This window comes from Dryobates pubescens, chromosome 22 (assembly GCF_014839835.1).
Source record: "Dryobates pubescens isolate bDryPub1 chromosome 22, bDryPub1.pri, whole genome shotgun sequence".
Taxonomy (NCBI): domain Eukaryota; kingdom Metazoa; phylum Chordata; class Aves; order Piciformes; family Picidae; genus Dryobates; species Dryobates pubescens.
Window position 1 is genome coordinate 4,628,689 of NC_071633.1, and position 26,396 is coordinate 4,655,084.

Sequence of the window (26,396 nt, forward strand, 5' to 3'; positions counted from 1 at the left end):
AAAATTGATTGAAGTAAATCACTGAGGAATGCACGGCAGTGAGCATTTATTCTCTGTCACAGGACATTCTAGATAAGATAATAGGCTATTGCTGGGTCTTTTTGATGTTGAACTTGAGCTTTTCAAGTGGTAGTCAGAGTGATACATTGGGTATGCATTGTACCTAAAGGCTGTGCATGAAGTAGGCTGCTAGCAGTGGATAATAATGCTGAGGCTCATCAGTGAAGCTTTTATACAATGAGTCAGTGTCACCTGAATGATTCTTTTTGTGCAGTGCACTGGACTGCAGACAATTGGTGAGTTGGGTAGAGATTGCTGTTAGTCAGTGTCCTGTTTTGTAAGAGCTTGTGTTCATCCTTTGTAGCTCTGGTGAACCAATTTGCAGCCTGCATCCAGTTTACTTCAGCAGTTTTTGTGGGAGTGACAATTCCTGCTGAGACAGGATCACAGAGTGACAGGATGGCTGAGGTTGGAATGGTCTTCTGGATGTCCTCTTGTCCAACACTGCTGCTCAGGCAAGGTCATTTAGAGCCAGTTGCCCAGAACATGTCCAGATGGCTTTTGAATATCTCTGAGAATGGAGACTCCACAATGTCCCTGGGCAACCAATGCCAGTGCTCAGTCAGTCTCATGCTGAAAAAATGCTTCCTGGTGTTGAGACAGAACATTCTGTCTTTCCGTTTGTGCCCACTGCTTGTGGTCCTGTCACTGGGCACTACTGGAAAGAGCCTGGCTCTGTCCTCTTTGCAGCTTCCCTTCAGATATTTACATGTGTTGGTAACATTCGGAGCCCTCTCCTCTCTAGGCTAGTTGGTTCCAGCTCTCTCAGCCTATCCTCATATGTGACATACTCCAGATCCTCATCCTTGAGGGTCTTTGTTGCACTGTTTTCAGTGTGGCCATGTGTCTCTTGTATTGGGGAGGCAGGAACTGGACCCAGCACTCCAGTTGCACCTCACCAGCACGAAGTAGAAGGAAAGGATCACTTGACAGTACTTTGCTGGGACTTTTTGATGTTGAACTTCAACTTTTCAAGTGGTAGTCAGATTGGTTATGCTGTGCATGAAGTAGGCTGCTAGCAGTGTCCTTTTTTGTAAGGGCTGGTGTTCATCCTTTGTAGTTCTGGTGAACCAGTTTGCAGCCTGCATCCAGTTTACTTTAGCAGTTTTTGTGGGAGTGACAATTCCTGCTGAGGATGGTTGAGGTTGGAAGGGACCTCTTGTCTCTTGAAGGGTCCATGTGTCTCTTGTATTGGGGAGGTAGGAACTGGACCCAGCACTCCAGTTGCACCTCACCAGCACCAAGTAGAAGGAAAGGATCACTTGACAGTAGTTTTCCTAATGCAGACAAAGGTATCATTTGCTTTCAACTTGATGTGCACCAGGACCCCCACCTCCTTTTCTGCCAAGCTGTTTTCCAGCTTGGTGGCCCCCATGAACTAGTTAATACATTAACCTTTACATCAGATATTGTAGATATTGACTGTATTTTGGCACAGAGATTTTTCTGACACGTAACTCTGGAAGCTGTAATATGTTTTTTAGTGTGCTCTTGCCAGTGATTATAAATTAAATGGATCCAGATTTGGAGCAGTTATTCTTTGAATGGCTTCAATCAGCTTTGTGCACAAGAATGCTGTGCTGCAAAGGATGGATTTGAAATATTGGGGTTTTTTAACCTACACAATTCTAGCTGTATAAAAGTATACCTGTGTGTACTGAGGGCTTCACTGATTACAGTCTGTTGACACCACAGACCTCTCCTGTTGATCTTGTTCTCTCATTTGGTGCTAGTACTCAGATCTAATATTCTGAATAGCTGCTCCTGTATAATATATGCAGATACAATTCCATTTTAATTGAATTAGTAATCAAGGATAAAGATACTGAAGATTCTGAAAAATAAAGCCAGGGTTCATGAGTTATGAGGGGGAAGGAAAGCTTGGCCTTGCCTCATCCTGGTTATTTGAGAGCATATTTAGAGGGAATAGAGAAATAGTGACCTACGTGACAGGGCAGTAGACTGGAATTACAAGGTTGAGGAGCTTCTTGAACATGAGCTTTGGGCAACTTTGGGCAATTTGCTTTATCGGTCAGCCTTAGTTATCTTACCTGTAAAATGCACCTGATATGGCTCTGTTCTACTGTAGAAAGTGATATAAACTAATTAAATACCCCATTCCCAGTGGCCTGCAGTTGAGTGTCTATACATAGCATGGAGATCAGACACAATATTTCTGCCTAAGTTGGTAGAAAAGTAATGAATTCAGGGTATTGATGAAGTGGTCTGGTGTGTTTAGGAAGAGCATAATGTCAAGAAATTATGAGAGGAGCATTCCTGGAGAGCTGTGGGATATTGCCAGCAGGTACAAGATGCTAGCAGGCAGTGAGGTAAGCTTTTGTGCTCAAGTTGCAAACCATCTGTCCAGCAGTGGTTAGAGTCTGCAGATGGACTTGGTGTTCCTGCTCCTTCCTCCAAGCCAGCTCTATCAATCCTGGTCTTGTCTTCCAAGACATGGACAGATCCCAAATACAATAACCATTGGGCTAACAGTTCTGCTCATTTCAGAGTGATGGAATTTGAGAGATATGTTGACCATAGGCCTCAAATTTGACAGAAAGTCTCTGCCTCAGTTTGGAACTTTACCTACTCATAAAGTCATCCTGTTCCTGGCTCAAAGAGTGACAGTTAAAATCCTGTTTGTAACAGAAACTTAGATGCAATACTAAATCTGAAATAGTTCTTCACCCTGCCTAGCATATTCCTGACAAGCTTCCACTGAGCAGTCTGGCTGTGATTTATTTCCTGCAGCACCCAACAATCTTTAAATATGAGAATAAACCTCTCTTATTTCAGCTCCAGTATTGTGAAGTGACTTTTGTGTGGACTATGTCCATGTCCTTTAGGTTGCTTGCTCCAAGTGGTCTGTATGTTTGGCATACACAGATGAATATGAAGGTGTGAGAGAGACATGCAATAAACTGATAAAGACATCATCCTGGAACATGTATTACAAAGGAATTTTAATAAATTAAGTGTTATGTAATAGAATCATAGAATTCTTAGGGTTGGAAGGGACCTCAAGGGTCATCTAGTTCCAACCCCTCTACCATGGACAGGGACACCTCACACTAGACCAGGTTGCTCAGAGCCACATCCATAGAATCATAGAATCAACAAGATTGGAAAAGACCTCAAAGATCATCAAGTCCAACCTGTCACCCAACACCTCATCACTACTAAACCATGGCACCAAGTGCCACGTCCAGTCCCCCCTTGGACACCTCCAGGGATGGTGACTCCACCACCTCCCTGGGCAGCCCTTTCCAATGCCTAACAACTCTCTCTGTGAAGAACTTTCTCCTCACCTCCAGCCTAAACTTCCCCTGGCACAGCTTGAGACTGTGTCCTCTTGTTCTGGTGCTGGTTGCCTGGGAGAAGAGACCAACTCTCTCATATCTACAACCTCCCTTCAGGCAGCTGTAGACAGCAATAAGGTCTCCCCTGAGCCTCCTCTTCTCCAGGCTAAACAACCCCAGCTCCCTCAGCCTCTTGTCATAGGGCTGTGCTCGAGGCCTCTCTCTTAGCCTCATTGCCCTTCTCTGGACACATTCAAGAGTCTCAATGGCCTTCTTAAATTGAGCGGCCCAGAACTGGACACAGTACTCAAGGCCAACGTGGCCTTAAAAACCTCCGGGGATGAGGCTTCCACCACCTCCCTGGGCAACCTGTGCCAGTGTCTCACCACCTTCATGGGGAAGAACTTCTTCCTAACATCCAATCTGAATCTACCCTTTTCTTTTTTTTTCCCATTCCCCCTAGTCCTATCACTCCCTGACACCCTGAAAAGTCCCTCCCCAGCTTTCTTGTAGGCCCCCTTCAGATACTGGAAGGCCACAATAAGGTATATGTTAAAAAAAAATTAATCTTAACAGCTGCTGGTACAACCAGGCTGTGTTCTTATTCAGAGACCAACTGAATTGCGTTTGGTATTGTTACCATCCTCATTCAAATTTTGCAGAGGAGTTTCAGATGATTAAAAGACTCCATAACACCAACCCAGAGTTCCACAATAAACCATATTACAGCTGTTCTTTAGTTACAATGAGTGTGTGTGTGTATGGGGGGGGTGCACACCTTCATCCATCCCTGAAAGCCATTTAGTACCGGTAGACTGTTTGCGTGGGGTTGATTATAAATTGGAGTTGTATTCATCATCTTGACAAACATGGAAGTTTTGTGGGTTTAGTGCTGTCTATTCTCCAAATAGAAAAATGCCCCAAAGCCTGTACCAGTTATTCCAGCAAAACTATTCCTGCTTGAGAGGGGACTGCAAAGGCCAATATAAATATAATGCAATTAAAATGTCTGTGAAAACAGTCACGACTGCTGAGGAGAGAGAAATCTGTTATTTGGTGCTGACTGTTTGCCCCAAATCTCCTAATGAGTTAAAGTGAAAGTAATTAAAAAAAGGAGGCTAAATGTCAAGGAATAATTTCCCAAGCAAGTATTTCAGAGCCTGCTACTGGCTTCAGTCACAGAGAGGGGGAATCTTTATCACCCAAGACACTTCAATCTATAAGACAAGAAATTTATGATTAGAAAATGTCAATAGAAGGAGCTCAGGCAGATGTCTTCCCTGGCCTTCCTGATTTTTTTGGAGCTCTGTAGTCTTAAGGATGAACTGACCTCCTGAGGTTGAGGGACAGCAGAGAGTCATTATTCACATCTAACTTAATTTTACAGTTATCTCAGTTCTTCTAAAAGATGTTGAGGGGCTTGATGGAGCAGGTGCAAAGAAGAGCAACTAAGCTGGTGAAAGGCCTAGATAATGAGTCTGATGGAGAGCAGCTGAGGGAACTGGGACTATCTAGTTTGAGGAGGAGGAGGCTGAGGGAAGACCTTATTACCCTCTACAACTACCTGAAAGGACAATATAGAGAGGTAGGTGCTGGTCTCTTCTCACAAATAATTAGTGATAGAACAAGAGGGAAGAGCCTCAAGCTGCACCAGGGGAGGTTTAGGCTGGACATCAGGAAGAAATTTTTCACTGAAAGAGTGGTCAAGCATTGAAACAGGCTGCCCAAGGAGCTGGCTGAGTCACCACCCCTGGATGTGTTTAAAGGTCATTTAGATGTGGTGCTTGGCACCGTGGTTTAGTGGTAAACTTGGTAGAGTAGGGTTAATGGTTGGACCTGATCATCTCAAGGGTCTCTTCCAACCTGAATGATTCCATGATTCTAAGTTATCATTTGTTTAATAGCTAAATAATAATAAGAGACTGGATGTTAGGAAGAAATTCTACACAGAGAGAGTGATTGCCCATTGGAATGTGCTGCCTGGGGAGTCACCATCATTGGAGGTATTTAGGAGGAGAATTGATAGGGTGCTCAGTTGCATGGTTTAGTTGATTAGGTGGTGTTGGATGATGGGTTGGATGCGATGATCTTGAAGGTCTCTTCCAACCTGGTCTGGTTCTATTCTACTCTACTCTACACTCTACTCTACTCTACACTCTACTCTGCTCTACACTCTACTCTACTCTACTCTACTGGTGCTATAGAGATTCCAGGCATGTTGGACTGTAACATGGTGGCAGAGTCAGCATCTTGTAGCCTTGTCAACTTTGAGCTGGGAATCTCTAGCAGACTTTACTGGTGGCTGTTGTTGATGTATTTCATCTCTGTATTGTATATGTTCAAAAATAAATGCAGGCCCTTCTTGATAACTGTAGTGTGTTGTCAGATCTAATGTAGAGATTTGATGGTGGAGCCAACAGAAGAGTTCATACTAAAGGAGAAAATCCAGCCTTTACATAAGTTTATGTAAACCAGCAGAATTATTATTTGCTTGCATCAACTGATTTTGACATAAAGGTAGGCAGGTGGGAGATGGCTTGGTTTTATTTTTTTAGAGGGAATTTTTCATCTCTGCTCCTCCAAAGTAGTTGTCTCTGCTTTCAGGGTTTATTTGAAGTAGTCGAATGAGGCCTTTGCAGCGGGGAAGCTGTTTGCACAGCGCTGTCAGCAGCATCCCTTTCCTGCTATCTCTGTCTCCTGGAAGTGAGGCTCATGCAATAGCAGAAGATGAGAAAAGGCTCTATTTTACATAGAACTGAGCCCTTGCTTCGCTGGGTGAATATTTTCTAGTGATTTTATGCTGAAGAAAATTCCTCCAAGGTGGAAAACAAAGCTGTAGTGCTGTGGAGCTAGCAGAGTTAACTGTCAGGGTGCAGTTTTAATTGGGGAACCCTGCGACCTCTGCGATCCTTCCTTGTTAGTATGTGCTATTCCTCTTCCAGGTCTCCTGATCAACAGAGAGTTAAAGATAAGGATCTTACATTATTTTTTCTTTTTGCATGAAAAAGAGCACAGTAGGAGTTTGATGAACAGACACTTTTATAATAAAACCCTTCTGTCTCATTGAAAGTGTAGATTGCTAGCTATTACATGACACTGAACAGTTTCCCTTTCAGTATTATCACACAGTGACTTAAATGTGATGAGGCATTAGAACAGATTGAATTATTTTAATTTTACTTTTTCACTGGGCTTCTGAAGCCATTGTGTTTTATTTTGAGGTAAATTATCCTATTTATCTTGTCTGCATAAATACCTTTATGAATTATGCAAGAAGTTGGGATGCTAAAAGTAAAAATTACAGACCTGCCCTTAAAGGACAGGATTAACATCCTGCAAGATCTTATTCAAAACCAACTGGTGCCTTTATTCTACAACACAAAAATGTACCATTTCAGGGTTTTTGCAAAGCCATTATGGTGGAGTGTTGCCAGATCCATTAACAATTCTGTACTAATGACAGTTAAATAACTGAGTGGAGTAAAAGCAGGCACTGGAACTGTCTGTACAGACTCTCCTTTTACCATGGACACTGTAAGAGGACTTGAATGATAACACTGCAAAAGTAGTTCCACAGGGTCTTATGTTGAATTACAGATAGAAGAAAAAAAACCCACCCAAAACAAAACAAAAACACCACCACCAAAAAACCACACACACACAAAAAAAAAAGGGGGGGGGGGGAGAGGGGGAAGTACATTTAATTAAGTACATTTTGCAGAGGCAAATTAAGGTTATGGATAATGTTCAGTTCCCAAGGAAATATTAAATTGGCTGTTTCTCACAAGTACTCTGTTTAGGTCTAGCTAGCTATTACAGCAGGCATGCAGAAAGCCCATGCTGATTTGTGAGTCAGTGAATGTGTTTGCCCTGACTGTGAGCACGGCTTCGTCACGTGGGATAACAAGGTGTAGATGTGCTTGTGAAGACACAGGTTCCTCCATCCCTGGTGGGATGCCATGATGCTGTATGAAGGCACAGTCTGGGGCTCTGCTGCCAGGAACCCTGAGCAAGGACAAGACCTAAAGCATGGGAACCCAGTGAAAAACTGTCCACCTGTTGTTTCCTCTGGCCCATGTCATTGCAGAATTTCTGAACAGGTTTCTCTGTGCTCCTTTGCAGAATCATAATTTCTGTGCTGTTCTCTCTCTGAGGTCAGAGATATACACCCTCATTTCAGTTTAGCATAACTTTTATGAAGAAGATATATAGAGAGTGTTCTGGTAAGCATCTGCACACACAAACCACACATAAATATTGCATATAGAGATCAAGTTTTTATAGCAAAATCCCAACCCAGACCGGGATAGAAAGATGTTAATCCTGAGGTGACTATGCAAGTATAGTGCTAGGATCCAAAGATAGAAAAGCAATGATGAGGAAAGGTGAATTGATTCTAATTCCCTGAACTGGCCATTATATATAGCAACAGCTTCCTTGGCAGAAAAAGATCCCATTTTCCAAAGCCATAGTACACCCAGATGGAAATGATCTATTAAGTGAACTAAGTAATGTCACAGTATATGACACACCATTTTAAAAAGCTGTTATTTGCAGTTTTCTCTTGGTATCACAAAGATCTTCAGTCATTCTGAACATCTAAACCAAATCCCTAATACTTTGCTATACCTGCAGAGAGAGATGTACACGTGTGGTACAGATAATGCACAGGATCACAGGAGACGCCTGCAGACCTAATCAGCATATTTTTTTTTCCCCTTTTAGTCTTTTTATACATGATTTAAAACATGGGAGTAAGAAACTGCCATGTATTAGACACATGGAGAAGCTGCTAACGGTTTTCCCTGTTCCTGCCACTCTTCATACACACTGTGTTGTGTGGTGCTGCTAATGATGTGTTGCCAAAGTAATACACACTTGCAGGAGCAGAAGGGTTGCTTTGCTGTTCTTCTTCCCATGCCATCACCCCAGCCCATGTCCGGTATGCACACACACACATGCAGCAGAAGTCTGGGCTGGGGAGCAAAGAGGGTTGCTGAGCTTAACCTGGAGAGGAGAGGATCAGGGCACCTCCTGTGAGCTGGAAGTAGCTCTGGTAAGGGAGAGGTAGTGACAGGGGGCAGAGCTTGGCAGATATTTTTTCCCCCCTCTTAGTTACTTCTGCCTCAGTGATGTTTTTTGTGGCAGATTTTCCCAAAGCAGCAGGATCTCCTTTTCTTTCTCAATGGCTGGTGTGACTCCATTGAGTTAAGGAGGAGAGCAAAGCAAAAGAAGAACCTATACAACTGAAAGCAAGTCCCATTCTTCAGGCTCTCCTGGTTGAAGAAGTTGGTTTCTGTCTCCTTAAACATCAGAGGACAGAAGCTATAGCCAGTTAAGGCACTGCCACAATAAAGCCATCCAGTCTTGAGGCAGCTCTGTGTATTGTTTTGCTTTCTGACACAATCTACAGAGTCTCATACACTGACACTCTTCTCTCATGAAGTAAACTGCTGCTTAGATTTGGTATCCCAGCAGACAGGCTTTCTGAGAAGTGATCTGCCAGGCAGTTGTGTCCTACACCCTAAGCTGAAATCAAATACACTTTCCAAAGGGCACAGGTTTAGAAATGAACTTTAGAAAAACTCTATTGATTTTGGTAAGTTAAAAATGTAAAATGGAATGGATAGAGGTCCAACACAGGTCTGACCCAAGGAAGCAATCTTTAAACAGGAACACTGATTCAACACTGGGAAGAGAAGAAAGCAAGAAGGATTCATTTGCAGTTGACCTGCAATGGCAAAGTCATTCACTTTCCAAATAGGATTAAGCTTGTTCCATCAGCCTTGACATGTGAAAAGATCATGGTTATAAATTCCATTTGCTGTAATGAATTGAAAGTGTCTGAGTTTGCAAGCAGCGCTCATTGTTGATGGACAGCTAGATTTGTGCAGTGTTTTAACACTAAAATTAGCTTCCACAAAATAAAAAGTGCAGAAAAGGTGGCAGCAGTGACAGAGTTTAAAGCTTTTAAAAACTGACTTTATTGTTAGATGGAAGCTGAATGAATCTAGAAACAAGTAGTGGTTCTAACCCTGTTTATGTAGATAATTTGCTCTATTCTTAAGTGAGGGTGAACATGAAACTGGAAGAGGGATTGGTTTAAGCTATATTTCAACAAGAATAAATATTGTTACTTAAATGAGGAAGGCTTGAGCTTTCCTGTGGTACTGCTTGCAAGATGTAAGAAAATGGAATTGTATTGAAGGATGCTTTGTTCAGATCAATTCAGTGTACTTCAACAGGACTCCGCTGCAGTCCATGAAACCATATTGGCCTGTGTATTCTGTAAATTGAGATAAGAGCTACAGTCTGTGGTTACTTAATAACCTTACCTCAGTCTTGCATCAGGATCATGAGATATTTCTTCTTTTCTCCTTGCAGAACTAAATGCTGTTTCAGAACCTGTTTCCCCCACATTTGTGTGTTTGGCTTACACAATTTGATGCGTGTTTGAAACGCGCCGGTTGCCAAGAAAAATGTCTCAATGGGTAAAAAAATGGCTAACATGAGTGAATAATTTGAGATTCACTGTAATTGATAAGGTACCCAGCTGAAAACTGTCCAAGATTTAAAAAAAAAAAAAATACAAAAAATATTAAACCAACCTTGAGCTTAATAGAGGAATGAAAACATAATAGCTTCTTAAATTACTGCAAGGTTAACATACAATTAATTTGCTAATTTTAATTACAGCCCCAGAAAATTTGCTGAAAAAATGCTCAAAGGGGAGAAGCAGCCAGGTGCCAGCCGTGATTAACCAAGGTTACTGGCAATTATGAGGTCTCTATTAACCGTGGCACAGGAATTGTAACAACTCCCGCGTAAAAAGAGCACATTTATTGCAACTCGGCGGGGGTTTCATCTTGCTGTGCCTTGCCATCGCTTCAGACTCGCTGTCACTCTTCTCCAGCTAAATATTTTATTGCCGCTGAAAGCCGGGCTACTTTTCCTTTTTGTCACACGTCGTTATGTACCTGCGCTAGGTGTTTATTTTGATCGCACAAACAAAAGAGATTAACTATTGTTTGCAAAGTGCTCTGAGCACCTTAAGTGCCGGAGAGCTGCCAGCGTGGCAGCCGAACGCTAGAAACTCAAAGCCGGGAGAAAATGTTCTTTCTTTCCAAGGTGTTCTGGGGCCTCCAGTTTGTAAAGCAGAAGGATTGCTGAAATTGCCCTTTCAGAGGAGGACCTGCTGTGCAGTGCTTCATGTGCACAGGCAAAATGCAACTTCTGAGTTGAAAGGAAAGACCAAAGAAATGTGCATGTTTGCTTTGTGTTTTAAACCAATCATGGTACAAATGAATGTCTTGTAAATATCGAATTCCATGATGTATCATTGCTCTCTTTATTGTTGTTATGTGAGTCATGTTTTAAGTGTGTGTCGTTTGGAACCATAATAAACCTTCATCCATCTCTTAAAGGAAGATTTGGAGGGGGGGGGGGCGGGGAAGGGGGGAAACAAACAAACAAAAAACCCCAAACCAAACAAAACCGAAAACTAAAACAAAGTGAAACAAAAAAAACCCAAACAAACCAAACCCCAAACAAACCAAAAAGCAACAACAACAACAAAATGATAACAACAACAAAAAAAATCAAACCTAAAGCATTGATGTCGAAGGAAATTAATTTCCTGGCTGGCTTGTGTTTTTCTCTGAGGCAGATATTGATGAGTGTGCAGAGGGGATCATTGAGTGTCACAACCATTCACGCTGTGTTAACCTCCCAGGGTGGTACCACTGTGAGTGCAGAAGCGGTTTCCATGACAATGGAAGCTATTCTCTTTCCGGGGAGTCCTGTGTTGGTAAGCAATGATCAGCATAGTGCTTTCTTTTCTCTCGGTTTGTTTTCCTTCTTCTGCATGGTGTTACAAAATGACTATGGAGACTCTGTCCTGAGCAGTTACCATGCTTAAGGCTAAAATGAGAATGCAAGCCAGCGTGTCTGTGTTTGTCAGCATCCCCAGCCAGGCGGCGTGGCTGCTGGTTCAAGACGCGTCACGGTTTTGAATGGTTATTACAGGAGGGAGGCAGCTGGAGATCCAAAAAGTGACTTGCTGTGCTTTGCCATTTATCACTATAAGTCGCTGTGAAGGCTGAAGGGAAAGTAGACCTTCTGGGGAGTAAAAGAGGCCACCAAAGGGGAAGAGTTGGTTTTCCATTTTCAGATTTCAGCAGAGTGATGTGAAGACACATTTGGGGGCTGTCCCTATTGCTTTGCTTGGTTTGTTTTCCATTATTTAGCATCTTCTTTGCTTTTTTTTTTTGTTTGTTTAATTATGCAAATAGGATCAAACTCTCTGTGTACAGTATTTAGAATCAAAGAATCACAGAATCAATAAGATTGGAAAAGACCTCAGAGCTCATCAAGTCCAACCTGTCACCCAACACCTCATGACTACTAAACCATGGCACCAAGTGCCACATCTAATCCCCTCTTGAACACCTCCAGGGATGGTGTCTGCACCACCTCCCTGTGCAGCACATTCCAATGGCTAACAACTCTCTCTGTGAAGAACTTTCTCCTCACTTCGAGTCTAAACCTCCTCTGGCACAGCTTGAGACTGTGTCCTCTTGTTCTGGTGCTGATTGCCTGGGAGAAGAGACCAACGCCCACCTGGCTACAACCTCCCTTCAGGTAGTCCTCTTTTCCAGGCTAAACAATCCCAGCTCCCTCAGCCTCTTGTCATAGGGCTGTGCTCAAGGCCTCTCCCCAGCCTCATTGCCCTTCTCTGGACATGTTCAAATGTCTCAATGTTCTTCCTAAATTGAGGGGTCCAGAACTGGACACAGAAGTCAAGGTGTGGCCTAACCAATGCAGAGTACAGGGGCACAATGACTTCCCTACTCCTGCTGGCCATGCTATTCTTGATGCCGGCCAGGATGCCATTTGCCTTCTTGGCCACCTGGGCACACTGCTGGCTCATGTTCAGCTGCTGTCAGACAGTACCCCCAGTTCTCTTTCTATCTGGCTGCTCTCCAGCCACTCTGACCCCAGCCTGTAGCACTACATGGGGTTGTTGTGACCAAAGTTCAGCGCCTGGCACTTGGACTTGTTGAATGCCATTATGTTGGACTATGAATGACATGATGTTGTGCTTCTTCCCTGGAGGAACCCTGTCCCTTGTCAGGCAGGTTTGGGCCAAGGACCATCAGGGTTGTCTCAGGAAAAGGTAGGTGCAGACAAGACTGCGGTTTTGAACACCCCATAGCTAGGCTCAGTTGTTGCAAAGGTCAACATTGCTTGCATTGCATTGCTGTTAAAGAGAAGGGCACTTTGGTTACCTCTCAGCAAAAAGGAGCCCAAAATACTCTGTATTTTGTAGAGATTGAAGGGATGAGTTTTGATGAAAACAAACTGCCCTCATTTTGACCCACGCAGCATGCTGGAAGTTCGTAAGGTTTACAACTTGCCATATGCAAGTTGTAAACAGGATGTGAAATGAGTGGGGTTGTTTTAACTAAATAGCTTTCCTAAACCATCTGCTGCAGGGGACTAGTGAGGAAGAGAATAAACCAGTTTATCTTATTTTGTTATACTAGCTAACCAATTAACAATTAATTGAAAGATTCTGCTGGCCCATATTGACAAAGGAATTTCAAACCTCGATGTTTGGTTTCAGAGTGCAACTAAGAACTGGTTAAAATGACAGGCAGCACTAAGATTCTAGCTAAAACTTGTTTCTTGAGCATTGATTTTCATCACCTTGCAGAGGTTGTTTGCATGGTGGAATATTCAGAGTCAGGGCCAGAGTCATTCACTCTATTTCAGATAAAAGAGCTTAGCAGCAGCATTTTGCCCTGGCACATTTTACAGGCTGTGTACTGGAATTCTAACATGTATCTGAGAGTTGGGCCATTGTTCTTCAGTATGCTTTGAAACATTTATTCTTTGTCCCTGAAGAACAAAACTTGGAGAACAATAAATAGACTAAGAGCGTAAGTTAAAAAGAGAATAAAAAGAAAGGGGAAAAAAAAAAAGAAACTCTTCCCCACAAAATAATAACAACAACCTATGAAAATCATAAGGTAGTGTGAGGGAGCACTCAGCTCCAGGTTGTCTGAAGCCCAGGCTGCTTCTCATAGAATCAATCAAGTTGGAAAAGACCTCAGAGATCATCAAGTCCAACCTGTCACCCAAGACCTCATGACTAACTAAACCGTGGCTCCAAGTGCCACATCCAGTCCCTTTTTGAACACCTCCAGGGATGGTGACTCCACCACGTCCCTGGGCAGCACATTCCAATGGTCAACATCTCTCTCTGTGAAGAACTTTCTCCTCACCTCGAGCCTAAACTTCCCCTGGCACAGCTTGAGACTGTGTCCTCTTGTTCTGGTGTTGGATGCCTGGGAGAAGAGACCAACCCCCTCCTGGCTACAACCTCCTTTCAGGTCATTGTCGAAAGCAAGAAGGTCTCCCCTGAGCCTCCTCTTCTCCAGGCTAAACAATCCCAGCTCCCTCAGCCTCTTTTCACAGGGCTTGTGCTCGAGGCCTCTCCCCAGCCTCATTGCCCTTCTCTGGACACCTTCAAGTCTCTCAATGTCCTTAAACTGAGGGCCACAGAACTGGACACAGGACTCAAGGTGTGGTCTAACCAGTGCTGAGTACGGGGCACAATGACTTCCCTGCTCCTGCTGCCCACACTATTTCTGATGGAGGCGAGGATGCCATTGGCCTTCTTGGCTGCTTGGGCACACTGCTGGCTCATGTTCAGTCAGTTGTAAACCAGTACCCCCCAGGTCTCTTTCTGCCTGGCTGTTCTCCGACCACTCTGTCCCCAGCCTGTAGCCCTGCATGGGGTTGTTATGACCAAAGTGCAGCACCCGTCACTTGCACTTGTTAAATGCCATCCTGTTGGACTCCTCCCATCTGTCCAGCCTGTCAAGGTCCCTCTGGAGAGCCCTTCTACCCTTTTGCTGGATGCTGCTGTGTATCTCTTGGTCCTGTCCCTCTGTTAATGTGTAGGCAGTCTTGGAGCCAAGTCATTGCTTGCAGCGTCTCTGCAGTGCTTGCAGAACGTTTTAAAAACTAACATCTATTTGGGAAGTGCTGAGATACTTCACTGCTTCTAAAAGCTTTGTTCTCATTGAGTAGGAGAAAACAGTGGAGTTTGTCACCTGGCAGGGGACAAATGTGTAAATCAACAGATGTAGCAAGGAAGGTCATAATATTGCACCGCAGCTCGGGTAATAAGGATGTATGGCTTAGCCAGGCTACTTCAAGCTTGGGAAGACTCTGTTATTGCTCAAAATATCAACTGAAGGCAGCTTTGGAAGGGGGCTGTAGTTCCATGGCCATGCTTTTATAAAAGATGGCAGCTTGATAAGGTGATGGTGAGCCAGCTTGGATTAAGGGAACATAATTTAATTTCCAGCAGTAGCATTATTATGAGGTGCTGGCCTTTCACAACATGCTATTAAGAATACTGCTTGCAGACAAGAGACAATTGCTAGACTAAGTAGCTACCAAAGTTTGCTTGGCAATTAAGATATGTAGCTATAGTTGCTGGCTTGTGGTTTAGTTTTCTTTCTTTAATAGAAGCTTTGCTACTCTTGAAGGCAAACAAAAATACTTCCTTGAGCACTATGAGTTGGTTTATGATACATGTCCCAGTATTAACTACTGTCTGCTGATACTATCTTGAAAGAACCGGCTTTTTTATTTCCCCTGCACTAAATGCCTGTTGCCAGACACTGCTGCCTCATAAGGTAAGCATTGTATAAACCCTCACCACAATAACCTTTAAGATTATTTTGCCCCTTTCCTGTGCTGAGCAAAAATGGAATGAAGCTGGAGGTGGGGAGGTTCAGACTGGACGTGAGGAGGAAGTTCTTCACCGTGAGAGTGGTGAAGTCCTGGAATGGGTTGTCCAGGGAGGTGGTTGAGGTCCCATCCCTGGTGTTTAAAACCAGGCTAGCTGAGGCTCTGGCCAGCCTGATCTGGTGTGGGGGGTTGGAACTAGATGATCCTTGTGGTCCCTTCCAACCCTGACTGATTCTATGATTCTATGAAAAAGCTAGACCCATCCATGAACACCTTCCTGTGTGCCCAAGAATTGCTTTTCTGTCTGCCCTTAGAGGAGCAGTATGTAGACAGAAAGCTTTGCATGTGGTACAGGGTATCCCAGCCCGACTCTAGAAGCTGTTTTGTGACTTTCTGCTGCTCATATAATTTGCTAAGGCTCACAATATCAGACTCTGTGTCTGTGGGTTTTGCTTACTTTCCATTCAGTAAATTCAGATTCTTGTATTCTGAGAGAAAGTTGTGCTATGTGTCTTCAAGCTAATTGTGTGTAGCTATTACTGTCTGTCTAGGAAAGCATTAGTAAATCCTGTAATCAGAATCTAATTTGCTATGCAACGTTCTTTAATAGGCTATTATGTCTATATAGAACACAAGTACTATCATAAAGGGGTTTTCTAACTAAAAATGAACCTGTTTAGTGATTTATTTATTTTTTCCAGAGACAAGTCCAAATCATTTTGATTTGGAAAGGAGGCAAACAAATTAAGTACCAAGTTGCCTGTGAAAAATGATATGTCAAAACAGTGTTTAGTTAACTTGTACATACATTGGCTAGGGAGCCCAGCATATATTTTTCATGTTAACATTATACCATAATGGCTTAATGTACCATAACAGTTAAAATTAGCACATTAGTAAGGCTCTTTCTTCTGCAACAGCTTATCATGATATTACCGAGCACCACACTGCATGACTCGCTTGCACACATTTATTAAGGTGCTATGGAAAAGTCATACCATTAAAACCTGAATAGCCTTGAAAACTAAGCAATGAAGCAGCTAGGGATTGGTTTCAAATTGCAGTGAAACCAAGTTAATGAACTTGTGTTGATATGTACAGTCATGCTTGTCTTCTACCCCATTCCAACACAGTGGCTGTGGGACCTCTCAGTATATTGGAGGCAAATTACTTCTCGTTACTGCCAAAAAAAAAAAAGGATGGAAAAGGAAATTGCATCTCAGGAGATGATTCCATTTTGACTCTTATTTCTTGTCTCCCACGTTACCAAGCTATCTTTATGCACATGGAGGGTATATTGGGAAATGAGCACATCTTGGGTGGTTTGTTGTCTTTCTTTTCCTAGCCACAGAATGTGACTAGTTGCGTTGCAGCGAAAACATGTCATCGGGTACTTGTTGCTGTGCATTTGTGTAAAGAAGCACAGATTAGGAGTGTTTGTGCAGTGACAATCTTGATCAGTTATGTGATAGTCCTCTGTAGTGCTTGAGATGACAGAGCTGGGCAACAATCACTTTGCTGTTGGCTATAAGCTGTTGATTGAACATAAGGTCAGCATTGCAGACAAGTTTCTGATCATCCACAGTTCCACTGTATCCTCACTTTTCCTTGAAAAGATGCTGTGTGGAGGGTGGAAAATAAAGCTCTGCCAGTTTTTCTTGGGTTAATTAGTAGTCTGCCTGAGATTTATTTCAGTATAATGAGTAGGATTGCAAAGTCCTGCTCCAGGTGTGAAAATGAGATTGTTTCACAGGCTGACAGATTACTTGAAAGAACAAATCCCCCCCCACAAGTCAAGTGAGACATCTTGTTCTTGTGTTATAAACAGTGAAAGGCTACAGAGTCTCTTTGCTGTCTCACATATGTACTTGCCTGTTGTCCCTCAAAGTTCCTTGATTTATAAAGTAATATTTCATCTTTTTCCTACTCAGTGGTTTATAATGGGAAATAAGATTTGTGTGGTTCTGGCTTACCCATCATTAAATGTTCCAGTTTTGGGCCTCCATCTTCTGAGGGCAGTTATGGAAAAGCAAATGAAGCCTGATGGGAGTGTGGGGAATTTGAGCTGAGCAAGGATTTGAATAATATATAAAAATAATCTATATGCAAGAGTCTTATCATATAATTTTCATATTCATTTAGAAGATTGTTGGGGGCATGTTCAGAATTTTAAAGTAGGCTGACTTTTTCACCACTGGAGCAGCCACATTGATTCCAGTTGTTAGGAGAAATTTCCCACTGAATATGAGTTCTTTGCTCCACGTTTTGCACAGCCATCTCCGTGCTGACCTTGTGTCAATGTGAGCACATCCACTTGAACTCCATGAAGTAATTTCTTCAGCTAATTGGGAGCTGACAGTATGGGAATATTTTTTTTTCCCTTCCCCACCCCTGTAATCTGGTTTGGGGCTGAAAGAGCGAAAGGGACAAAAACTTAGTGCCATGGTTTAGTGGATGAGATGGTGTTGCGTGATAGGCTGGACTTGATGATCTCGAAGGTCTTTTCCAACCTGGTTAATTCTGTATTCTGTAGAAACATGTTATGCTTGTAACTGCTTTTTCTCAAGCTACTGAGAACATTGGCTGCTTCTTCTGACTTTCTGAAATGCAATCAGCGACGGGGAGGGGGGAAAAAAAAACTGCCAAAGGGATGTTCTCAGAAAATTAGCTCTATTAAAAGTTCAGCTGGAAATGAGTGCAGTGTCCAAGCCTTTTATATTTGATTAATGGCTAAAAATTTCCAATAACAAATGCCATCAAATAATAAGAAATCATCATTTGCATAAAGAACGGGGAGAAAAAGAGCAAACTTGAGTAGCAATTAGGAATTTATGTTCATGCTATGTTACTCAGCTTTGCTTGATTGGCTTCTTTGTCAAGAATGTCCCATTTACCAGTTTGGGCTCCTCTTAATGGGGACATCCTTTTTATGCGTCCTAAAGAGAGAGGAGCAGTGGCGGTGCATAAACCGGGTGTCCTTCCCTTTTGGGTACGTGTAACAGATGAAGTTGGCTTTGTGCAGTGTGAACAGGTCTGTGCTACTGAGGATATGAAAAATGTTAGTTTATATAATTGCTAACATCTGGCCTTCCATAAATCTGTTAAATTACACGGCAACAGAATTAGATTTCCATGTCATAAGTAAAGCAATTACATGGAACTCTGTAGGCAATATGGCTTTATATTCATCTGTGAAATCCTTTTAGTTTGGAACTGTGAAAGCTACCCTTCTAATCTGCACTGTGATCCTGCCACAGCCTATATACATGTGCTATTCAAGGGGCTCTTCATGTGATGAGGAAGAGAATATTGATGATGCTTGGGGAAATCACCACAGTCAAAGTGAATATTTCACTTACACCTTTATCTTCACCAGAAGATACAAATCAAAGTCTACTGAAAGGAAAACAAGATATCTTCAAGAATATTATAAGTCTTACAGTAGCTGTTTGAGTGTAATTAATTTCATATCTGTAGCTCTCTTCACACCATTCTTCATGGTTTTTACTACCTGTGATGCTCAGGCACTCATTAAGCAGTAAACTACATGTTTTAGCTTTTCTTAGTGCAGCACCTTTTACACCACTGTAGTGCACCTTCCAGGTGCTCACTTAGTGCTAAGATGAGCAATAATGGAATTTGTTTGGCAACTCAGACACCATTTTTAGGCACCTCTGAGCAACAAGCAATTGAATCGTGCTATCAGGCCACTGGGAATGTGCAGTTGCCTCCAGCTTCTCTTCGCATCCAGAAGCAGGAAGAGGAAAGGCCATTTTCTGGCTCAGTTGGGCAGGTTGATTTTGCATTTGATCACTACCACATTTCTGCTTGTTCCTGGACTGTTTATGAATTGAAATCAGGATTTTTACTAACCAGATCAGAGGGAATTTAGTCATTTGATTGTCAGAGGGAGTTTCCTTCAGCAGACTGAGTATTGTGAAGGACTTTTTAAGATCTGACTTTCTGAGGAGATGACTCATGAACCTGTGGCACTTGTTTAAAAAGTAGGGCAAGAGGCCATCACATCTGACCTAAAATAGACTTCAGAGAGTTGGTTGGGGGGCTTTTTTTGGTTTGTTTTGGTTGTTGTTTATTTTTTTTAATCTATTGAATTTTTAAATCTATTATTTTAGAGAGGAGTTAAAAGTATTTGGGTAATATTCAACAGTGACCAATTTCATCCTAGCAAAAGGGTAATTTAATAGAATTAGAAGTGTGAGGGCTCTTCCTTGTAATTCCTGAATTCATGTAATAGCATTCTGGGATTTTCATGATAGAAAGTATCACATACTTCTAAAGGATTTGCTTCTTCAGCCTTCCTCCCACTGTTGCCCAAAGTTTTCATTGTTCACATTGGAACCAGAGGGGCTCACCACTTTACTGCTATGTTCTCTGGACAATCTGTCAATATATGGTTTAAGAACAGTCCAAAGTTATTTTCTGAAAGAAATACCTGCTTGTAACAGAGTGATTAAAAACCTCCTGGCTTCTGCAAGAAAAAGAATACTGCATTAATTCCCTGGGAAAATTCATATTGCATAATTATACTTTACCCTCCAAAAGCAATTTTAATCAGATGCTGTAAGTCACATTTCTCAAGTGTATAATGGTTTTCTTTTGTTACTTATTCCTTTGTCATTGCTAAATCATACTTTTCCTGCATAGCTTTGTTCTAAGACTTTTTTTTTTTTACTCCAATTTAATTTTTTTTTCCTCTCTTTTTCTTTTCTTTCTTCACTTGCACCTGCCAGCAATGGGAGAAGGTGCAGCTGATCGCTTTTAGCATGCAGAATGTTGATCATGCTAGATACTTAAGAACAGTGTGTGCAATCCAGAACACAGAAAGGTCTGATTGACAGAAAGTCACTCTGGATGGTCACTAGTTTCCAGTCCCTGGGGGATCAACTCCACACTGTTGTCTGAAGGTTCAGGCTCAGCACCAATACACAGTTCTGCTCCGTAGGTCAGTCTCAGCGCTCACAGTTAAGCCTGCTGGAGGTAGTTTTAAGAATTCTTAGTGTAATCAAAACAAACACTGAAGAATAATGTAAAATAGTCAATGTTTAATGTCTGGCAAGTAAATACAGCAGATAGCAGAAAGAAGACACCCTGTTCCACCAGCAAGGCAGATGAGCAATAATTACTTAATACAGGAATAAAATTTGCCCCCTGGGAAACAAAAGAAAAGGTAAATGCCCCAAAGATTATAAATCTGCTGTTTTGCAGATATCGATGAGTGTGCCTTAAAGACCCACACCTGTTGGAATGATTCAGCCTGTGTGAACCTGGCAGGAGGGTTTGATTGTCTTTGTCCATCTGGACCGTCTTGCACTGGAGACTGTCCCCATGAAGGCGGCTTCAAGCGGAACGGGCAGGTGTGGACCCTGAAGGAGGACAGATGCTCCGTTTGTTCCTGCAAGGTGAGATCCAGCTGCTCTGGGTTTCAGGAGTGCTTTAATCCTCTGAGCTTGTGTCAGAAGCCAAATGTTTCAGTGCCACTGGTGTTGGCAATAATACCAGCCTCAGCCAAAGGTGCTGAGGTGAGAGGTAAGTTCTGCTGGGGGTACTGAAGCTGTGATGGGGAAAATCCTCCTGGGAAATCAACTTTTCTCCTGATTTTGCACAACCATAGGCATAGCTGGGTAGTTGCTTCCCCTGCTGAGCTTCTACCATGCCACCTTTGAACCTGAGCCACTCAGAACATGCCTTGAGGAGGGCCTTGTGTTAACTTCCACACACTGTGCAGATTGATTAGCATGCTTACTGGAAACACTGAAAACAATTCAGTCTATGGCATGAGCATGCCTCTCTCAGGACAAGTACTGTAGTCAACCACCTTCCTTCAGTGGCATTTCTCTCTACTTGGAATACATGTGAATTAACTGGGTGAGAGGAAAGGTCGGAGTATGAGTCAAAGGTGAGAGGACCTGGCAGCAGGCACTTCATTTTCTCAGTTAAAGAAGGGTGAAGGCCATCCTTATCCCAGCCTGGCTGTGTGGGCAGCCTTCCTGTTTGAGCAGCACAGCTCTCTCTGCACCTTTGGAGAAGCCAGACATAGAATAAGTACATCTACCTTGGAGCTGACTCATAGATCAGGGTTTTATATTTCCCTCTGGAAACTGTCAGTTCTTTTATGATTGAGTTAACCAAGTTAAAACAATATTTAACTCTGCTTGCTTTGTTTTTATTAGTTAAAAGAGCAATGCTGACATGACTAGAAATGCACCAACCCAAGGGAGGGTTGGACTTTTATGGCCACTGTGACTAGATACATTCATAGCAGTGGTAAAGCTGTCCTTAGGCATAGCCGAACACGATTGGCCCTTGCACAGCTGTAAGTAAAATGAGATTTTGGCCACTGTGAAAAGATGAATATAGAGCATGAGAATTGGCCTTTCAGTCTCCATATTCCAATGCTTATGAGCCAGGGAAGCATTAGAGGGTTTGACTGGAAAGCAGGCAAGAGCTGTTTTGAAGTTGCAAGAAGCTGAAAGCCTCATCATTTCTGTACTGCAAGAGTAGGGCAGGAGAGAAAATTAAGACTTTAGAGTGAATAGAATCCACAAAGTACGCTGCTGTCTGGGGCTCAAAAGGGAATGTGTTCTTGTTAGTTGCTATATTTTTTACTTCAAGAGCCTCAAGCTCCCTAAAACTCCTCTTTTCAGAAGCTGAAATGTACAGCTCCACTGAATATACATCAAGCTTTTATTGTAATCTTGGGGAACTGGCTGGCTTTTCAAAGGATTTCCACTCAATAGAATAAACAGTTTAATATATGTGAAGACATCTGGTCTGCCTTTGCAGAATTAGAACTATTAGAATTCCCATTTTAGATTGCTTGTAATTTGCATTATTTGCCATTTCTCATTGCACTTATTTCTTTTGCTGAATGCTCTTATTAGTATATGAAAATACACAAAATGATTAACTGGCACATAGATATTTTAAACTAAGCCTGGCACTGTTTGTTGCTATGACTCTTCCTTTATATCTTCCTCACTTTCTACTCTTTCCCCCCTGTGAATTAACATTCACATTTCATTTCGTTCCTGTAGCTGCTTGTTTCAAGAGACAAATTCTTGTCTGTACAAGAGGAAAAACAGGGAGAGCTTCCCCTCTGTCATATCCCAGGCAGAACGTAAAGTCTTCACTCAGTGTGTATTGAAATACGAAATATGTTATTGAAACATATATTTATCAATTGTGATAGCTTCCAGCACACCTGACTGCTCCTCAAAACTGCTGCAGGACTCTCTCCTTTTCATGTCACTGTGCAGAGGGTTGGCCCTGCTTGGCCTTTTTTGCAGCCTGCTCAATTTTCAGCGAGGGAAAGGGCAGAGGGTAGCTAAATAATTCCTTATACTTCATAGTCAGGCTTTGAAATGGTCCTACTCACCTGATTTATCTAGGAGATAAATCAGCATTTCAGACTTGAATTAGTATGGTATTCCTCTTGGCTTTTCTGTTGCTCTGGTTGTATTAGGAAAAGTCAGATGGATGCGTTCTGTGCATTGGCTGAAACACATGGATCTCAACTTGAAAATATTTTAACTGGTCTGATGCAAAGGGAGTTAAATAACTTTGATGTTCAGTAAGTAAAGGTTATTTGTGGAGCAGGATGCTATGGAATATGAGAAATTGTGCTACTTCAGTTCTGTAAAGAAGCAAAGTGACACTGTTGAAGCACAGAGGGTTATTGCAGTGTTTCATCAGACCCTGTCTCTTCAAACCATCCTCATTCATCTGAATGACATTTGCAAAAGCATAAATTATCAAAACTGTAAGTTAGTGTAGTACCTTAAGTGTATTTCATGTGTCTTATACTGGCATCCCCCTGAACCCTTGTGGGTTTAATGCACAATCAAATTGAAGACTAGTAGAAATACGAAGAGGAGCAGGAACTCTTGCTCTCTCCCACGAAAAAAATTAAGCCTATCCTGTGCACTCTGGCTGTATCTGGGCTTTTGAATCTGTCCTCAGATAAAAACAACCTCCCATTCCTTGCATGAAAAAAGCACAGTACTGGGAGCAGGAGGATGTGTCAAGGTGAATTGTGTTCCTGAGGGTAGGAACAGTTTAGTGATTTGGTTTTGGCAGGGTCTGATTTCTGTCCAAAATGGCTTTGGGGCTCTGTGGAAACTTGAATCACCCCTTACAGCAATTCCCTTGAGTGTCGTCTTTCCCTTTGGCAAGAGCAATTGTGTGTTCATATCACTGATGCTTATGAAGTGTGTAGAGCTGATTCAGTGAGGAAGGTAAGGAGGAAGAGTACTAACAAAATGCTATATGTTAATACCAAAAGGAAAGGTGTTGCTTTCTCTGTGTTTCTCAATGCTATTACAGAGCTGCAAAGCCGCAAGTGAAATGTAGCTTAAGAGGCTTTGTGTCACTGCCGTACAGGATAAAGGTTTTTTGAAAGGCCTGGGACTAATGACGTTGTAGATAAAACACAGATGCTTAAAGAATAAAGAGAGTAGCAGTGTATTATGATTACCAAAAGGTCTAAGGCAAAATCATCAGGCTTTGTCAATGTTGTAAAATACAGAGAGTAAAGGCAACGTAAAAGGTTAGCTGGTCCCTAGAGGTAACAGAACGGGAGCTCAGGGAAGCGCAGAACTACCCAGCACTGTCAGCAGCTGAAAGGGGAATTTGAAAACTAACCTTGAAAGCTTGGAAACTGAATTGGAATTAGGCAGGCAGGTTATTGTTAGACTTTAGAAATGAGCACTCCTTTATGGAGAGGAGAGTGACTGCCGTTATGGGTGGCGTTGGGTTGCCCGGCTGCCTGGTACAATTCCTTGTGCCAGGAGCTATTCAAACTGGCAGAGCCTTTGTGCTGAGCTGCCTCTTGATGTCTGCCCCACAGCAAGAGGTAGGAGATGGTGTTGCTTTCCCACTTGCAAGAATGGATGTTTAGTTATAACTCTCCATCAGGGAAGGCTTTCAGCTCTCTTCATTCAGCGCTTGCTGAAAGCAGACAATAATTTCTTTCTTTGTTTTGTTTTGTTTTGGGTTTAGTGGAAAGGGTTTATTACCAGCATTACATCTGGACCTGGCTGGATCTGTGGCCACTGCCAGTCTTCCTTACCTTGTGATTTACTCAAACTGCTGAGCAAGAGAGGAAAGCTTATTTATTCTTTCCCTCACAGCTCAAGCAACAAACTGGCTACAAACACAGAAGACTTAGGTTATCTTCATGTGATCCAGAACTAAGTAAAGTCTGTAGGACAATCTAGTCTTGCACCCTGCAGCTGGCAATAGCAGTTCAGAGCCGTGTTAACCTGGTGTGCTTTCTCCATAATTGTGTGCTCTTCACCTTTTCTTGTTAGGCAATAAGAAATAATTTTCATTATTCTTACCACAGAAAGTAATATTCTAATGAATTTGAAATGATGATGAAATGGCAGCAGTGCCACTGATTGACCTGGGGCTTGTGATTCCCTGTTGCTGATTTTGTGCATGGTGCATTGGTGGCCAAGACTGACTTGGCTTAAAGACAAGAGCCAAACACAGATTTCTACATCAAACCATCCAGAAAGCAGCCACCCATGCTACAGGCTGTGATGATGGCTATTTTTGTCTGCCTATGGACACTGTCATTCTTGTTAGTAACTACTCTTTAAAAGGATCAGAGGAAATAAATTCCCTTGCTTTCACACATGTCCCTTTATTTGGTGGCAATGATATTTTTTTTTGCCTGCTTAGATCAAATAGATTTACAGACCCTGAACAAGGTTCTGATGAGAATAAGAAAAACCTGCAGTGAAATGATTTAGTTGTTTTAGGAATTGTACAGTTGTGATCCAAAGCAGAATGTAGCTTCATTCTCCCTGTAGCTCAACCTTCCAATTGGCTACAGGGCACCTTTTACTTGAGTGAGGGCTAACCCAATGGACTGGCATTGAATGCAAACAAAGCTCATGTTAAAACTTTTCAATGATATCTTCACTGTTAGCTGTGATTTCAGTTCCCAGTCTGCTTATGGCGTATCAGTATGTTGGCTCACCTGCACTAAGGGACATAATTTCAAACACAATACTCCATCCAGTTTTGCTAACGAGAATTAGAATCAATTTGGTTTTCTGTGGTGCAGAAACAATCTCTTTCTCTTTACATGCAGAAGCATGTTTAATGGTCTTTAACAAAATGGGCCACCCAATGCTGTGAACAAATATTTAGGAAAATCATATTTTGGAGAGCCTGTGGAATGCAGGCCCTTTGTAATGCATGAAGTGAGTTAGATTGGGCGGTAAACCCATTTAGTTTTAAGCTGGTGCACTGTATGTCCAGACATGGAGCAGAAGCAGCGCTGAATTCAGAGTAGAGAATGATTAGTGCTACTGGCAGATTGCTACATTGTGCTCCTCTGAAGTTATAGGGCCCACCTCACCTCCATCACTGCTGTTTATTTATTCAAGTTATTTTCTCCACAGTGATGCACTCAGTCAAAATAGTGCTAAGCAGATACTCTATGTATTAGAGTGGTAGCTGCTGGAAGAGGTTGTTGATGTAACCAATGAGGTGTGAAAATCCTTCCCTATATTTCTTCGGAGATACAGATTTCTTTTAAGTCCCATTAGCTGGAGGCAGACAGACAGTGTGCTCAGATTTGGGTGGTGTTGGATCCATGCACTGGTAGAAATCTGGACAATCCTGCTATCTGAGGTGTTACAGTATCACAGTACATTAGAGGTTGGAAAGGACCTCCAGAGATTATCCAGTCCAACCCCCTTGCCAAAGCAGGATCACTTAGGGTAGTCCACACAGGAATGCATCCAGGTGGCTTTGCAAAGTCTCCAGAGAATGAGACTCCACAACCTCTTCTGGGCAGTGCTCTGTCACCCTCACTGTAAAGAAGTTTCTCCTCATGTTGAGGTGAAATCTTCTATGTTCCAGCCTGATCCTGTTTCTTGTCTTATTACTGTGCACTACCCAAAAGAGATTGGCCTCTCCCACTTGACACCCACCCCTCAGATATTTATACACATTGATGAGATCTCCTCTCAGTTTTCTCTTCTTAAGACTAAACAGCCCCAGGGCTCTCAGTCTCTCTTCACAAGGGAGATGCTCAAGTCGCCTAATCATCCTTGTGGCTCTCCTTAGATTCTCTCCAGCAGGTCTCTGCTGTTACTCACAACAGGGTCCAGACCTCGTGGTAACATTGACTGTATTAAGAACTTAATATTTCCTGCCATGCCAAAGATGTGCCCTTTGTTGTCCATACCCTGTCACCTTACCTGTGTTGCTGGCTGGTGGTTGATGTCAGGGCAA

At 42.4% G+C, this 26,396-nt stretch overlaps 1 protein-coding gene across 3 annotated transcripts in view; it reads left to right on the forward strand.

The window, feature by feature from the left end:
* Nucleotides 1-26,396, forward strand: part of NELL1 (neural EGFL like 1) — a 343,290-nt gene that overhangs the window by 311,526 nt on the left and 5,368 nt on the right. Inside the window, exons 16-17 of one of the 3 annotated variants that reach the window (XM_054171658.1) lie at nucleotides 11,026-11,166; nucleotides 20,352-20,545. In XM_054171658.1, coding sequence (XP_054027633.1) covers nucleotides 11,026-11,166; nucleotides 20,352-20,545 — 335 coding nt within the window. The remainder of the gene's footprint in view (nucleotides 1-11,025; nucleotides 11,167-20,351; nucleotides 20,546-26,396) is intronic. The other 2 variants (XM_054171659.1, XM_054171660.1) reach the window with 2 other exon arrangements.